The sequence below is a fragment of the Fusarium oxysporum genome, chromosome 11 (assembly GCF_000149955.1).
Source record: "Fusarium oxysporum f. sp. lycopersici 4287 chromosome 11, whole genome shotgun sequence".
Lineage (NCBI taxonomy): Eukaryota > Fungi > Ascomycota > Sordariomycetes > Hypocreales > Nectriaceae > Fusarium > Fusarium oxysporum.
The window spans coordinates 1,918,332-1,932,523 of record NC_030996.1 but is presented as its reverse complement, the minus strand read 5'-3'; the positions used below and the strand labels follow the sequence as shown (position 1 = coordinate 1,932,523).

Genomic DNA, 14,192 nt, shown 5'->3' with positions numbered 1-14,192 from the left:
TTACAATTTCTGCGGAAGGGATTGTGATACCTTAGAGACCTATTCGTCAAGATCAAGCTTAATGTTTTAGCTGCATTTAAAGTTCGTTAGAAGTTCTGTGAATTCAATTACTTAGATATTTAGTTTCATAACTATAGGTAGAAGGCTTGGAGGCATTGTGGCGAGAATCCAGGCAGCCAGGCTACTCACTACGTACATGGGCATTCGAGGTATCACAAATGCAGTTTTTGCCTGTCACAAAAGGCCTCCAGTAGGTCAATCACATTATCTTGGCGAAAATCAACTATGCATATTTTAGGCTTACTACAAGCTTGGTCAGCCAGCCACTGGCTTTCACTTTATGATAGACAAGGGTGATTGCGGAAAAGAAGGCCTCCAAACAGGCAGCAGCCAAAAGATAGCGAATCGTTGTTGTTTCTCAGCAGTGGTGTAACCTCCTGTAGAATCTCATCACCACTAACAGATATGCCCTTCTCTCCCAGTATTCCGATAAAGAGCGGGGAACATTAGTCGCTGATTCGACGCAGAAATTTCACCAACCAACCAACGATTCTAATAGGTGGAAAAAATGCTCACGGTGCATTAAGGCTGCCTGTCTGCTGCTGCATGACGGCTCGCTTAGAACCTCCCGGCGATGTGTCGCCTATGCTTTGGTAGGCCTACTGGGTCGCAAGACGGTTGAGCCGCATTCGCTGCCCAGCTTCAAAAATCCTAGCGCTTGGGCTCAGCATCCACTACTTTAAATCTTGGATCTACTGCTAGCTAGTACTGTAGAGGACTAAGTAGGTAGCTACCTCAATTGGTCCTCGTGTCTTAGCAGCAGCGAATCTGTTTGAGTTAGTCTCCACCACAGTCACGATGAAGGATTCATCAGAGGATCAAAAGGCTCCAATCGAGTCAAGGTATGCTATGTTTCTCAGCATATGATGGCGCTACTGATCGTCACATAGTCAACAGGATGCGCCTGAAGTGGAGGTGATTGATGGGGGTCGTCCAACCATCAGAACTTTCGCTACGGTAAGTTTCTGCGGCAAGAGGCCTCTACCTGGCTAATATTCTTTAGACCGCGAAGCTCAGGCCAAATGACATGGTCAGGGTACTCTCAAATGGATCAACATATACAGTTTCAGAAGTGAGAGGAGGAAAATATATCCTTTGCGATGATAGTGGCAAGGAGGTTATGCAAGGGCGCGAGTATGATGAGAGTGAGTTGGAATTGGTAGATGATCCTTTCTAAAGCCTCATCTGATCCGGAACCATGAGTATCTATATGCTAGTTGACAGAGGTCCAGACTATGAAATTGTGCGACATCCACGCTCCCTTACTTCCTGTACTCCTCATCCTTCCCCCGGTATTCAAGTGCTTGATAAAGTCGGAGATTATCTCTGCACTCACAGACGAACTCCTCAAGCTTACGTTCATACCCAATCCTGGCAAAACCATACCCGGAAATGAAACTGGTTTGTCAGTGATGAAGACTTTGATGACATCTCGAGCCTGAGTCCCCAGATTAAGATGACCTGGAATCGTCATTTTCAGATTTATTTCCTTCGCGCCGCCGTTCTGGCAATGGGCTGATGGTGGCACGAGGACATAATCATCGCCTCCAGAACCGGAGACAAGATTTTTCACACCCCAAGAAGGATCAAAGTCAAAGATGGCCATGTAGAGAGGGTGATTTGTATAGTTCTCGATGGTGAATCCAAAAGTCCCTCCATCCACAACTTTGAAGACACCATTTGGAGTGGAGGCCACAATTGGCTTGATGTTGTACTTAGATCTAAACTCCGGAGACGGAAGTACATTAACTAGGCCTTCGAAGTATTTGAAAGTGGCAACATGCTGAAGAGTCTCCATCATCTTCGGAAAGGAATCGTCTAACCCATCGTCGAGGGTTGGTAGTTGAAGCATGTTTTCTTGCGCTTCACCAACAATTTCGTATGCCCTGAACTTGTTGACTGTTAGTCGAAACATACAAAGGTCTTTTTCTTCGGTTTCTGTAAGTATTTGGAAGTGCTGTAACACTTTCGACTTATGTTCCCACTTCTTCTCACGTATCAACTCCTCCGGAAGCCAAGCATTGATCTTGTGAGAAGAAACTGTTGATAGTTGTGTGGCCTTTAAAGTCACTAGATCCTTGGTGCTGAATGGGGAGACTGTGGATGGTGTCCGAACTCCATGTGACATTGTCAACTCGGACTCAAAGGCCCAAACGTTTGAGACCATGAATCTGAAGCTGCGTTTTGCGCCAGGACTTCTAGTTGAACCAGTTGAAAGACTATTCCGAACAGTGAACTCGTCTCCAATTGAGATTCCATGGACCTGCCCTGCTTTAATGAAGATCCTCGAACCTTCTATCTTGTATATTGGTAAGGCAGTGAGAGATTCTGTCTGAAGTAGCGAACCGAAGAATGAACGGAGAGTGTTGCCGTAGCGCATTGGAGTCTGGCTGCACCCCGACGCCTGCATCAGAGAAACGACCGTTTCATGGAGTGATTGGTGCGACACAGCCTCTTTCACCTTTGCCAAAGTAGTAAGAGCTTTGAGAAGGTGATGCGTAAGTGCGCCTCGTTTCTGGGTCTTGTTGACAAGAACCTCCATGGCCTTTTCGTGGGGACCGCAAGCAGTAATAATCGTGTAACCCTCGGGATTGACAAGCCAGTCTCTGTCAATTTTGGCATCCCGCCCGGGAATTCCCAGTGCGTCTCTGCATTCTCGTTCCTGTTCCACTCTGTCCGCGTCGAGCGATGGATCGTATTTCATAGCCCGGACTCGGTCGCCTCGAGTCACGGCACCTGAAAAACAGCAGTCCAACGCGACTGTGATAATGAGACCGTTGCTGACCATTCTTTTGAGAGCCTGGGCTAGATAGCGCCCGCGGAAGTAGCTAGCTCCGTGCTCGCCATTTTCGTAAAGGACGAGACCTAGCTCGCCGAAGCCAGTTTCGCCGACGTTGCCATCCGATGGGAGTTGAGTACCGTGCCCGGAGAAATGAATGTAAACATGATCTCCAGCCTTCGCAGAATCAATGATTATCCGAAGTTGCTTCAGCACATTTGCCCGGGTTGGCCTGTTCTCAGCTGTTTCTGGTGGATCTTTAGTGGATTGATGATCCTTCGCTAGCTTCGGTACAGTGGCTGTGAGCACGGATGCATGAATAGCCGTAGCGCTGTGCTGTTCCAGATAGGCCCTGACGTCGCTAACGTCGTCAACACTGCCGTGTAGATGTCGATCATTGGGGTAATAGTTGATTCCAATCATTAGCGCCCAGCGCGCTGAACATTCTTGAGTGGCTGCCATTAAAAGAATTGCAAAGGATCACAATAGCAGCGTACTTATGTATGGTCTGATTATAAAGGATGAGAAGTTGGACTGTTGGATGATAAGCATTGCTGTTAATGCAAATCCCTGGTATTATTGGGGCTGAGCGCACGCCCAGCTGACCCCTCAGCGGGACAGCCGAGCCTATAAGCTTGGGGTCGCAAAGAGGCAGCTTGAGACACTAAAAAGTACAACTTCAATCACAAATGCACTTTCTAGTGGCGTTTCAATCTACTGAATAGGGTGAAAATTATTAGGTTTCTCCAGCCGCTTCAACATTCTTCCAATATTAGAGTTACCAAAGTTTGGACGGCAATACAAGCTTTCCAAGGAAGAAGCACGATGTCTTCAGCTACTTCCGATATCGAATTGGGCCAGTGCAACACCACGCCATTATCGAGGATAGGTACAAGCCGCAGAACCTGGAGGTTCGGGTGGCCAAATCTGGCCTGGCCATCATCAGTCTTCTCACTTCGTTTGTCACTGTTTTGGAACAAGAGTGCTCCGGTAATGCAATTACCGCAAAGTAAGCAAGGCTGTCAATGAATTTGCGTATAAGCGAGGCTAACAGCTGTCAAAGTCGAGGACTACCCTAAGGGATATCCCCAATTTTCATCTTTAATATCATCACATGAGTCCTTTTTCGTCGCACGAAGGTTTCTGAATGTTCGTGCTCGATTATTATTACTCAAACAAAATCGTGTTGTCGCACTTGAAAGCAAGCTGCACAAGATTGATAGGGACGAAGAAAGACCATTGTTTCTCGGCAGTTCTCAGCGGGACCAGAATCAAGACAGAGCTCAAGTTGTTGCTGAGCTCGACGAAGCACTAGAGGATCTAGGTAAGATGTTTTTGACAGCTCTAGTGGTCTTAAAGTTGAACTAATAAGCCTAGACAAGTTCCTATTAAGAAGTCGACAGATTTCTGAACTCGAACAAGCCGATCCTCGAGCTGTAACGAATCTGCAGAACTGGGTCAATGGCACGGGTTCTATAGCACGAGCAGAAAGCAGGTTTTTGAACTATCCACCTGAGGAGCTTCTTAGCACCAGTCCACGGGATGAATCTGCCATGATAGGCCTTGAAAACAACGTGGCTGAGAATCTGCTTCGTGTGCGAGATTACTTTTTTCCGGTATATCCCTATGCAGCACCTGAATGATATTCCCACTTATACTTACGTAACTTACAGAGCTATTCTCCGAAGGTCTCACGAGACAGCGCTCATATTTATATCCCTACAAGGTCATCTGCGGCTTTTATTTCTCGTGCTTTGATGACACCCATCATTGTCGTCATGCTATTAGCCCCTGTCATTTTATGCTCCTACCTAAATAATACCTCATCACGACTCTTTGCTGTTGGGGGTGCAACGGTATTCTTCGTTGCCATGATTTCTGGTGGTACAAGAATGAAGAGTCAAGAATTGATCATAGCTGGAGCCACGTAAGCAATACCTTGTGTCCTTCATGTACGTCCTACTGACCTTTATAGATACGCTACAGTCCTTACTGTTTTCCTCTCAGAATCTTCGGTCTTGCCAGGGTGAAAGAGTCATTACTACAGTTGGTATGCCGTCTGAAGTGTGTTTTTGAGAGTGTTGTTTTGAGTTCATAGACCTTACAGCTGATGTTTGCATCGCCTGCCTTACCTCGCTATGGGACTAGAAGGCGGTGTCTATTTTTGGAGGTGCAACACTGTACAATTGTCTGGAACAATTTCAACAATTAACTGTTGATCAGTATGGTTTCTGCACGCAGGCTACTGCCCAGTGCGAATGTTGCGAAGATAGAAAAAGGTGCTCATTTGCAGAGCCGCTATGGATGTTTCATATCGTACCTGTCTTGAGATGAACATCCTTTATAGCAATAGATGACCTTCGCAACGCACGATATCTTGCTCGCTACGCCGTTACGGCTACCAGCAAGGTTCAAGTCGCCACTGTACAACAGATGAAGTTCTTCGGCATCACCTTAGACCCTTTTATTACAAATCTCCATGTTGAGCAGACTGAACCCTTGGCTGGAAATGCCTGGCAAAGACGGCACGGAGAGTTCCGTGCTGGAAAGCGGGACCTGTCGTGCTAACTAGAAAGGTGTAGAAGCGGCGTAGAAACCGAAACCGAAAATCGAGACCCTCATAAACCCCACAACAATAAGATGCTGACACGTAAATATGCGCATCTACCAACTTCACCTGAATTTCTCTCGGAGACTTTTTTCGATAAAAGATTGGACTATTTTCTCTCGGGACAATATTTAGGCCGTTTCAATATAACAATCGAAGTGCTGTAGACGTATGAAGCTTGCAAGTCAAAGCTTAAATGGGTCCCGGGTTCATGATAGACCCCGAGACCCGGGGAGTCTAACGATTAATAGAAATAGATGTTGATCCACCAGCATTACTAATGTAGGTCGAATGCCGAGGAAATGAGGTCATGTATATCATGCGAGAAGGCGAAATGTGCTGCATAACGTTACTGTAATACTGTTTCAAGTGCCATCTATAAGAAGTGTTCGGTATCTATAGCTTAACTATAGAAGTTCGTCGTCAGGAGAAAACTCGCAAACGAGATAACACACAAATACAAACATCATGAAGGAAGCAATCGTCAAGAAAGACACATCCGTCGAGATCATCGACTCTCCGATTCCTAAGCCAGGCCCTGGCGACGTGCTCATCAAGGTTGTCATTGCAGGTAAGCCAAACCATCCCCTCGTGCTCTCATCATAAATATTAAACCTTGAAGGCACCAACCCCAAGGATTGGAAGATCCCGATTTGGCTCGGCGAAGAAAACAACAGCGGTGACGACATCGCCGGTATTGTCGAAGCCGTAGGCGAAAATGTCGTCGGCTTCCACAAAGGCGACCGCGTAGCCGCATTCCATGAGATGAGAACTCCCCACGGTGCTTTTGCCGAGTACGCGACCGCGCCATACTACACAACTTTCCATATCCCCGATTCGGTGTCTTTCGAAGAGGCTGCTACCATCCCTCTCGCCGCGTACACTTCTGTCTGCGCTTTGTTCCAGGAGCTTGAGATCCCCGAGCCTTGGTCCCCGCTTGCCAAGACTGAGGCCAAGCGTCCTCTTCTCGTTTATGGAGCTAGTACCGCTACTGGAGCTTACGGTATCAAGCTCGCCGCAGCTGCGAATGTTCATCCGATCATTGCAGTTGGAAGCCAGCGCAGTGCATTTATCAAGCCATTCCTCGACGAGAGCAAGGGCGACGCTCTTGTTGACTACACCGCTTACAAGACTGAGGAAGAGCTGGTCAAGGCAATCCAAGAAGCTCTCAAGAAGGGGGGTGCTCCGGATGGTCGATGCTGGAAAGCCTTTGACAGTGTGTCTGAAGATTCAACCATCAGAACTGTTACCAAGGCCATCGCCGGTCCTCCAGACTCGACTGGCCGAAAGCCAAAGCTGACCAATATCTTGATGAAGACTGAAGTCGAGGGTGCTGACCCGAGCGTCGATGCTGTTGTTTCGAAGGTTAGCCATGTTCATGACAAGGATGAGAAGAACAAGCTCCTTGGTGTTGTATGGGGTGCAGCGTTTGCTAGGGGTCTTCGAGAGGGTTGGTTCACAGCCCATCCTTACGTCATTGGTAAGAACGGCCTAGAAGGTCTCTCTGAGGGTCTGAAGGGTTTGAAGGAGGGCAAGACACGAGCTCAGAAGTTCTTGACTGTTATTGGCGAGACACCAGGAGTCAGCTCTTAAGCTTGGAACAAGATGCCTGATGGCCCGTTTGTCTACAGTACATAATAGTCCCAGCAAAGTCTATAGTCTAATCTAACTTTTTAAGCGAGTCTATACGCCTTTTTATCTTCGTAAACTTTTCTCATCACACGTTTAATGGTATCGATAGCATAATGTGAAACGTTCGTTTCTGACGTTATAAGAACGCTTTTAACCTGATCAGGCGTCCACATGAGGTTCGTCGATGTTGAAAACGACGCAGTCTAGATCTTATCAGTATGCTTATTCGTATACAAATGGAAACTTACCGTAGGGTTGTAATCCGGGTTCAAGGCATTCGGCAGGAGCGGGCAGTAAATAATGTACATATCTTGCCCACTCTGTCTTCTTCCATAGAAGACTCTGGCGTAGTGATCTATGTATCGAGATTCGACTTCCGACGCGTGACTTGAAGATAAGACTTTATTCCGCTGTGGGTTGTGGAACTCCTGCGTCACATCTCTCAGCTCAATGTCAAAGTCGGCGGCGAAGTGGTGAAGCCGCTGAACAGCTGCTCCGGTATGGATATCTGAAGATGCATCGAAAGATAGGAAAACGTCGACACCCCGTTCTGGCCGAGCGAGGATATGATTGGGAAGATTATTCGCCATGCCTGAGTCCATGAGCCTTGTACGTCCTTGTGCTTCCCACGGCGGGAATAAATGCGGCTGCAAGGCTACAGGATCGGAAAAGGATTTGTCGCTGCTGTGTATCCCTCTTTGATGCTGATGAGGCAACCCGCGATAGGTACATAGAGTGCTCCGAGGTGTGCTCTCGCATTCCTACAGGTCTTTCAAGTCCATAAAAAGGATTCGGGTCGTGGCCCGCACGAATGGGGTTTCCCCAAAAGCTCTCAAAGTGCTTCGACTGGAGTAAGTTATTGAAGAGGGTGACTAAGCGTGCCACCATTGTGTTCTTGGGTATGGTGACCAAGAGAGCTTTGATGCACTCTGCCAAAGGACCCGCTGGAGCACTGGTACACTGGCCCAGCAAGAGCGAGAAGGACTGCTCAGGACGACGATCCACGGAATACCCAGAAATGAAGGTTCGCCCCCATGCCCAAGTTGGGACGTAACGGTTGAGGTCTGGACTACCGACTTCGAGAGGTGAAATTTCGAAATACTGGAAGAGCTTCTTAGACCGTCTGTTCAGAGATACTGTTGAATTTGCTTGATCATTTCCTTCGATAGTGTCAAGCTGTCGAGATGTTGGCTGTTTCTTGACATCCCTGGCCTTGGCGGAGATTGTCTTTGGCTCATATGAATACTTCGGCACGCGCCTCACGGCTGCGAGAAGCGGCATTGGCTCCAGTCCCTTATCGATACCCGATCGATGCCAGATCTTGGACCACTGAAATGTCGCTCTGCTCAGTCTTCCCTTTGGCTCTCTTGACAGCAGTTGATACGTTGCCGTAAGAGTCGAGTAAAGATCCATGATTCCCAGCCCAATGATGCTCTTCTGCGCTTTACTGACCAGAGGGCCTATCAGAAAGTAGACGCCTCTCTTGCTTCGTGCAACCATATTCAGGGCGTGGATACTCATGGGGTGCGCAAGCTCACTAGCCACTGTGAGATAATGATCGATCAACCGTTGTATGTCATGTCGAGCGATGGTATAGTAAGCCGCAAGAGTCCAACAACTTCCACTAACGCCGGCAGTCCAGGTAATACAATCCCATAGTCCATGCTTCTTGGCAGCTGAAATGAACCCGGCAAATCCGTACATCACCTTGTAACCCCCACCTGAGCCGCCCAGCGCGATGAGCGGGACATCTCTGAGGTCAACCTTCTCATCAGGTGAGAGGTCTAGGAAGCGATGTAACGAATCTTCTCCTTGTGATGAAATTCTCAACTTCCGAAGCCCAATGAACTTTTGTTCTTTATGATGTAGAGAGGAGCCATGTCGGACATGAGCATCCCATTTGAGCTCAGGGTATGTTGCGAAGTCCGTCTCGTCCCTCTGCAGGAGTGTCTTGACAGATGCCAAGTCGACAGCTCTTTGATACCATCTTTCAACGATATCCCTAGTTTTCTGAGCAAATGAGACTTTTGCCGGCGGTGAAGTCGCTAAATGGCGAGAATTCGTATCGCTCTTCTCCTGTATTGTTGGAAACGAAACCACAACTCGGCCGTTCCGAAAACGTGTTCTTGTATGAGTTACACGTACCCTCGATGAAACAGGCGTCGCTTGGACGAGAGAGACCAATGAGCAAAGACAATATGTTTTGGCATATAAATAAGCTGGTGACTTTCGAACTGAAGTCAAAATGACCATTTTTCTAGCCTTCAAAGGCGCATGTTGAGGGTGTGAAAGAAGTTGAGGTTTGTAAACAAGGCATCTTAAATCGTTGGCGTCATTGCTGACTGATGCCGCTAGCTCCGGCAGCCAAAGAGCGCTACCACGTGGGCGTTAGCCTCCTCTAACGCTTGAAGAGGCCAACCAGAGAACCGTAAATACAGGGTAAGTTTGATATTTTCTGCTTACTTAAATTACCGACAAGGTGGGAGCAATAAAAGGGCAACGGTTTAAGAATAATACAGTAGTGAATTGCTGATCCATAGTGACATTTCTTGATGCATCTTGTCGAGATATGGTTCGAATTCACTACTGACCAATACTCACGCTCTCCACCAACGCACCCTTATAACACCTCTGCATATTTCACGAATCGATCATCCCCAGCTCCCAATATATCCCAACAACTTAATGTGCATATAAATATCTAGAACTTAAACTCCCATGCGTATGTAGTCACATCATCAGTCTGGTAGAACGGCAGCGTAACCTGACCGTTGCTTAATAGTGTGACCATAGTTACCCAATTCCTGAGGAGGGCCCATCTGGCTGTAGTGCACTTCACTGCCCACAGCGAATTTCCAGGTCCTGACCTGAAGCGTTCCAGAAGACGGGAGACCCAACTTTGCCAAGCCGGAGAATGTCACATCATAAGTACCGGTGGTAGGCGGATGGCAGCCATGCAATACCCTAGCGGTGCGCGCTGCAGTATCCACCGTCGCATAAGCATCAAGCCGACCATCAGAAGACACAGAAGTCGAAACGCGCTGGCCCGTCATGTTGTGTGAGTAGTAATTATACACCCACCAGTCTCCGTTGGCAAAGTACCCTGTAGAAGCGTAGTTCGAGGGATTAGGCTTGGAGAGAAGACTGGCAGCCAAGTCGTGAAGCTGGGTGCCTCCTAGCCAATTGCCACGAAGACCGATAGCATTACGGCGTTCGAGCTGAGAGATCCAGAATGCAGATCCGGCGGGGACTTGCTCGTTGAATGTGGCGTACTCGTTGATGTTGATTTGGCGTTGGGGAAGACCGTATTTAGTGAGTATCTGTTGCAAGACGCCGTAGCTGTACTCGAAGTTGGAGCCTGAACCGCCCTCCTCGTGCCATACATATTGGTCGGGGACGGAATTATTGTTCTTGACGAATTGAGCCCATTGTGTCCACCAGGAATTGGTTGTTCCTGGTTGGTTGGCGAGAGTTGGTCCGGACGTCAACACCTTCTTCCCAAAAGCATCACTGAATAGCCAGTCAGTCCATGTCTTGTCTGATCCTCAGAGGTAACTCGACACTTACTTGAATTGATGCCAGCCGCGACCCCACATCTGAAGCCACTGGTCAATGCTCCGGCCCCAGAAGCAGCTCCCCTCTGGCTCGTTCCATATATCAATGACCAAGCCTTCCTGCATGTTGTATTTCTTGACATTTGCAATGATAGCCTGGACGAATTTGTCATAAGACGACCAATCGCCATTATCACCTGGACCCGGTGACGTATTGTTATTAGAAGAGCAATCAAAGCCCCAGAGGTCATTCAGCAACAATACAAAGCCACCATTGTGACGACGCGTGACGATGTAGTTGTTATGAGCGCTAGTAAAGCGCTGCTGGAAGCTAGCCTCATTATAACTCCATCCATGGGAGACTTGGGCACCTGCACCTCGGTAATAGTTAAAACCGAAGCCAGAGAGAAGACTGTCTGGAATCTGGTTCGTGTTGTCGGGTATGCCGTACAGAATACCTGCGGCGAGATGCTGAGGTGCACCGGTGGTGGAGGAGAAGTCAATCTTGGGGCCGGCACTGTCAGCAGCTACGGTGCAGACAGCGGCGAGGACTGAGCAGGCCTTGATAATCCACATTGTTGAGAAGTGCTCAAAGAAGAATGCTTGAATGGATACTATTCCACGACAATGACTACAGTAAACGCCCTCCTTTATATAATACGGTCCATCCTCATGATCTACGTACATTTCCTGGAGAACCCAGCAATGTTACGCTGGGTAAAAGGTACGGCAGCGGATAACCGGCAATTGAGGTCCTGGTAATACGGAAGCTGTTCTTATGACCTGTTTGCGGGGAAGATCTGCCGATATTTATGGCAAGGACGCAAGGCTCCCACCGTCAAAGCGGCCAAACCATGTCTTTTAAATAAGTCCGGTGGGAGTTCCGGTGGGAAAGAGCTCCCAAGGAGCTTTTCTAGTTTACTTTTCTGGTTTTGATGACCTCTCATTGAAACGCTTATATCTATTAACCTTACCCCAGACTAACCATTCAGCCTGATTATACAAGAAACTCGACTCATTTCTTAGGCACTGTGACCGGTATACATAACACCCTGGTCGTATCCCTGCATAATCCGGAGAACCTTGATGAAACGTTGATCCCTTAATGCATCTTTTGGAGGCATTGCTCTTTGTCCGCCCCGTTTCTGATGTTTGAAGTTTGCGGTCATTAACAAACGAAAGCCCACACCGTAATTGCTACTATATCAGGCTTGCTCTACGCGGCTTAGGCTGGCAGTAACGCATCTGCACTAGCAACGGAGACTGCCTAATAGTATAAGCAGCTACTCTAAGTAGATAGATCGAGCTCTACCAGGCAAACATATATAAGCACTATATGATAGTTATAAGAGATAAGAAGCTGGCGTGCTCTTGCAGCTATGCATAGGAATAGCAAGGATTAACAGCTACCTAAGTAAGATAGGGGCGCGGAGTCTGACATATGTAAGTGTGGATAAGCACCAGAGCCGATGGACTATTTCCTGTTCCGATGCGTAAGATGGGAAACAGAGCGTTAAGTCGTGCGACAGTTTAGATAAGACATAATCGGCAACCTCTCCTTCTTTCTAGGCGGAAAGTCGGCGTTAGACGGAGCAAAGTGGAGACCTAACCTAGAGGCGGTGTAAGCAACAGTCAAATTTGCAATGGCCAACTCTCCCCTGTAAAAATTCTTTCTTGGCACGCACTGTTAGTGCACTGTTAGGAGCGGGATTTTCTACGGGCTACTCGGCCACACAATACTGCGGGGACGCCATCGGCTCCCTAACAGCAGTTTTCAGAGAAGGAATTTTGGAGAGTTCACCTTCTCTGACAACACCTTTGTCGGATCTAATGGCGGCACCTCAGAACCAGAACGCCTTAGATATCGGAGGACGGTGCCCGTGGCATCGGTAGCGACATCCTCCCGATCAACGACGCCGATTGCGATGGGTTTTTCCCCTTTGAAGGCAAGCCGCACCGCCGGCCTCTGATTCCTTCCCAAGGTTTTTCCCTGCCGCCACGACAGTCGACTACGAGCTACAACTTGGTTACTGGAGATTGTGGACTGCGTCAGCAGATGTAGTGATGCGTGAGAGAATTCTGGTCGGTGGAAAAAAGCTCGACAGTAGATTGCCCCCGAACCCGCTGACGGGTGACGGGCTTGAGAAATACAGCACCTTTTGTGCCATTGGTATGCTGGATGGTGAAGGAAGCGGGGTTTCCCTGTACCTAGCTAGCTCAGCACGTCTTTTGCTCCAGTAGGAGATCTGGCTTCGTTACAGCCACCCAGACGAAAAATATACAAACAAACAAACAAAAAAATTTGCAATGGTAACAGGAAGACTGAACCAGGAAGGAATTTGAGAAGGGACTAAGCATTAACATCAAAATGAATTGCTAACAACACACAGCCTCAAGTTAACAGGCCATCCTTTAGCTGCTGGAGATAGGATGCTGAACACTTGGAGATAGTATTGGTTGGCCTTCAAGCAAGCGTGTCAAACAGAGTCAAGCAAGCGAGGCTGGAGAAGAAAGAATAGGAAGAGCAGTGGCAAACAGATCGGAAGCAAAGCTAAGTACCAAGAAGCCGCAAGGAACGTCCTATGCTCTTACGTCTGAGGCATCAGCCCTACTGTACAAAGGATCATCAAAATCCTGCTGGATTGTCTACTTTTCGTTTGTGCACATTCTTGCCTCTCCTTTTCTCACTTTTATCCTATTCCTTCTACCTTCCTTAACCTTTTTGCCTTCCGCCTTCCGCCTCCCCGCGGTGTTTGAGGGATTTTTATAGTACAGGCAGACGACAGCAGCGAGGAAGCTGCTAATATATATATAAACTGAAAGAGTAGCAGCGTCTGATGGAATAATAAATACATATGTAACAAGATTTGGCTTCTTGATATACTCTAATGCAAAAATGGATATGTACAGTAGAATTGATTCTATGATAAGGCGGCTTCTCTTTGTCAATAAGTGTCCGATTGAAAGCAAGTATTAGTCTCGAGTGGAGGAGTCCATGCATGCGAGCTTAATCGACACGTTCGCATGTGACATCGCTTTTCGCGGAGATAGAGAAGTTACGCCTGCGCGTTGACGTTTAATTCGGCGAAATGGCACGGAGCTAAGGGAAGGTATAATATTAAGCAGTTATAAAGTATTATATCTCTTAATAATTAAGTAATATGTATTAGGCTTATTAATATAAAAATACTTTATTAATAGCCAATAAGCTAAGTCCTATAAAAATACTAATAAATATATTTTATATACTTAAATATAATTATAGCCTAAAGAGGTAGTTACTAAGTAATTCTTAGGGTTACTAGTAATTCCTAAGAATTATTAGTATTTTTGGTTAATTACTAGTAATTAAGCCTTAGTAGTTATTTATAGAATCCCTTAGCGTATAGCAATTATTTTTAATTAGAAGAAATTATAAGGTATATATAATATAACTGCTAGGATTATAATACTTTATAGGCCTTTATAATAATACTCTTAAAATAGGCTAGGTTAGTTTTATTTAAAATAGATATAGGCTTATAAGTAATAATAATAATACTAATAACCTAAGGTAATT

The 14,192-nt window shown here is 46.9% G+C and overlaps 6 protein-coding genes across 9 annotated transcripts; 3 read left to right on the top strand and 3 right to left on the bottom strand.

Annotated features, from left to right (window-relative positions):
• Positions 1–638: 638 nt before the first annotated feature.
• FOXG_20218 (uncharacterized protein) lies at positions 639–3,352 on the top strand. Its single transcript, XM_018400479.1, has 3 exons — positions 639–902; positions 951–1,017; positions 1,064–3,352. Exons 1-3 carry the CDS (start codon positions 859–861, stop codon positions 1,235–1,237), a joined length of 285 nt encoding a protein of 94 aa, XP_018247575.1. The 5' UTR covers positions 639–858; the 3' UTR covers positions 1,238–3,352.
• On the bottom strand, positions 1,130–3,374 carry FOXG_10091 (uncharacterized protein). Its single transcript, XM_018389333.1, has one exon. It carries the CDS (start codon positions 3,299–3,301, stop codon positions 1,274–1,276), a length of 2,028 nt encoding a protein of 675 aa, XP_018247574.1. The 5' UTR covers positions 3,302–3,374; the 3' UTR covers positions 1,130–1,273.
• A 142-nt stretch (positions 3,375–3,516) lies between these two features.
• FOXG_10090 (uncharacterized protein) lies at positions 3,517–5,346 on the top strand. Of its 4 annotated transcripts, none has more exons than XM_018389330.1 (5): positions 3,517–3,848; positions 3,903–4,163; positions 4,217–4,455; positions 4,513–4,766; positions 4,815–5,346. In XM_018389330.1, exons 1-5 carry the CDS (start codon positions 3,665–3,667, stop codon positions 4,867–4,869), a joined length of 993 nt encoding a protein of 330 aa, XP_018247571.1. In that variant the 5' UTR covers positions 3,517–3,664; the 3' UTR covers positions 4,870–5,346. The 4 variants fall into 4 exon arrangements, with proteins under 4 accessions (XP_018247571.1, XP_018247570.1, XP_018247572.1 ...); XM_018389329.1 differs by having other exon boundaries at positions 4,826–5,336; XM_018389331.1 differs by having other exon boundaries at positions 4,513–5,346.
• A 23-nt stretch (positions 5,347–5,369) lies between these two features.
• Positions 5,370–7,163, top strand: FOXG_10089 (NADPH2:quinone reductase). The gene is made up of 2 exons (XM_018389328.1): positions 5,370–6,018; positions 6,070–7,163. Exons 1-2 carry the CDS (start codon positions 5,916–5,918, stop codon positions 7,038–7,040), a joined length of 1,074 nt encoding a protein of 357 aa, XP_018247569.1. The 5' UTR covers positions 5,370–5,915; the 3' UTR covers positions 7,041–7,163.
• Positions 6,961–9,374, bottom strand: FOXG_10088 (phospholipase A2). The gene is made up of 2 exons (XM_018389327.1): positions 7,328–9,374; positions 6,961–7,282 (listed from the first exon to the last, which is right to left on the bottom strand). Exon 1 carries the CDS (start codon positions 9,330–9,332, stop codon positions 7,659–7,661), a length of 1,674 nt encoding a protein of 557 aa, XP_018247568.1. The 5' UTR covers positions 9,333–9,374; the 3' UTR covers positions 6,961–7,282; positions 7,328–7,658.
• A 443-nt stretch (positions 9,375–9,817) lies between these two features.
• On the bottom strand, positions 9,818–11,268 carry FOXG_10087 (uncharacterized protein; the record flags this gene model as incomplete). The annotated part of the gene is made up of 2 exons (XM_018389326.1): positions 10,647–11,268; positions 9,818–10,589 (listed from the first exon to the last, which is right to left on the bottom strand). The coding sequence occupies exons 1-2, from the start codon at positions 11,207–11,209 to the stop codon at positions 9,818–9,820; spliced, it is 1,335 nt and encodes a 444-aa protein (XP_018247567.1). The 5' UTR covers positions 11,210–11,268.
• Positions 11,269–14,192: the final 2,924 nt, after the last annotated feature.

What these genes read in the sequence shown, in the direction of transcription:
- FOXG_20218 (XM_018400479.1), top strand. Translation starts at nt 859, where the DNA reads ATGAAGGATTCATCAGAGGATCAAAAGGCTCCAATCGAGTCAAG. An exon ending in AAGGCTCCAATCGAGTCAAG is followed by an intron (nt 903 to 950) that starts GTATGCTATGTT and finishes ATCGTCACATAG; the next exon opens with TCAACAGGATGCGCCTGAAG. An exon ending in CCATCAGAACTTTCGCTACG is followed by an intron (nt 1,018 to 1,063) that starts GTAAGTTTCTGC and finishes AATATTCTTTAG; the next exon opens with ACCGCGAAGCTCAGGCCAAA.
- FOXG_10091 (XM_018389333.1), bottom strand. Translation starts at nt 3,301, where the DNA reads ATGGCAGCCACTCAAGAATGTTCAGCGCGCTGGGCGCTAATGATTGGA.
- FOXG_10089 (XM_018389328.1), top strand. Translation starts at nt 5,916, where the DNA reads ATGAAGGAAGCAATCGTCAAGAAAGACACATCCGTCGAGATCATCGAC. An exon ending in CATCAAGGTTGTCATTGCAG is followed by an intron (nt 6,019 to 6,069) that starts GTAAGCCAAACC and finishes TAAACCTTGAAG; the next exon opens with GCACCAACCCCAAGGATTGG.
- FOXG_10088 (XM_018389327.1), bottom strand. Translation starts at nt 9,332, where the DNA reads ATGGTCATTTTGACTTCAGTTCGAAAGTCACCAGCTTATTTATATGCC.
- FOXG_10090 (XM_018389329.1), top strand. Translation starts at nt 3,665, where the DNA reads ATGTCTTCAGCTACTTCCGATATCGAATTGGGCCAGTGCAACACCACG. An exon ending in CGAAGCACTAGAGGATCTAG is followed by an intron (nt 4,164 to 4,216) that starts GTAAGATGTTTT and finishes TAATAAGCCTAG; the next exon opens with ACAAGTTCCTATTAAGAAGT. An exon ending in TGCGAGATTACTTTTTTCCG is followed by an intron (nt 4,456 to 4,512) that starts GTATATCCCTAT and finishes CGTAACTTACAG; the next exon opens with AGCTATTCTCCGAAGGTCTC.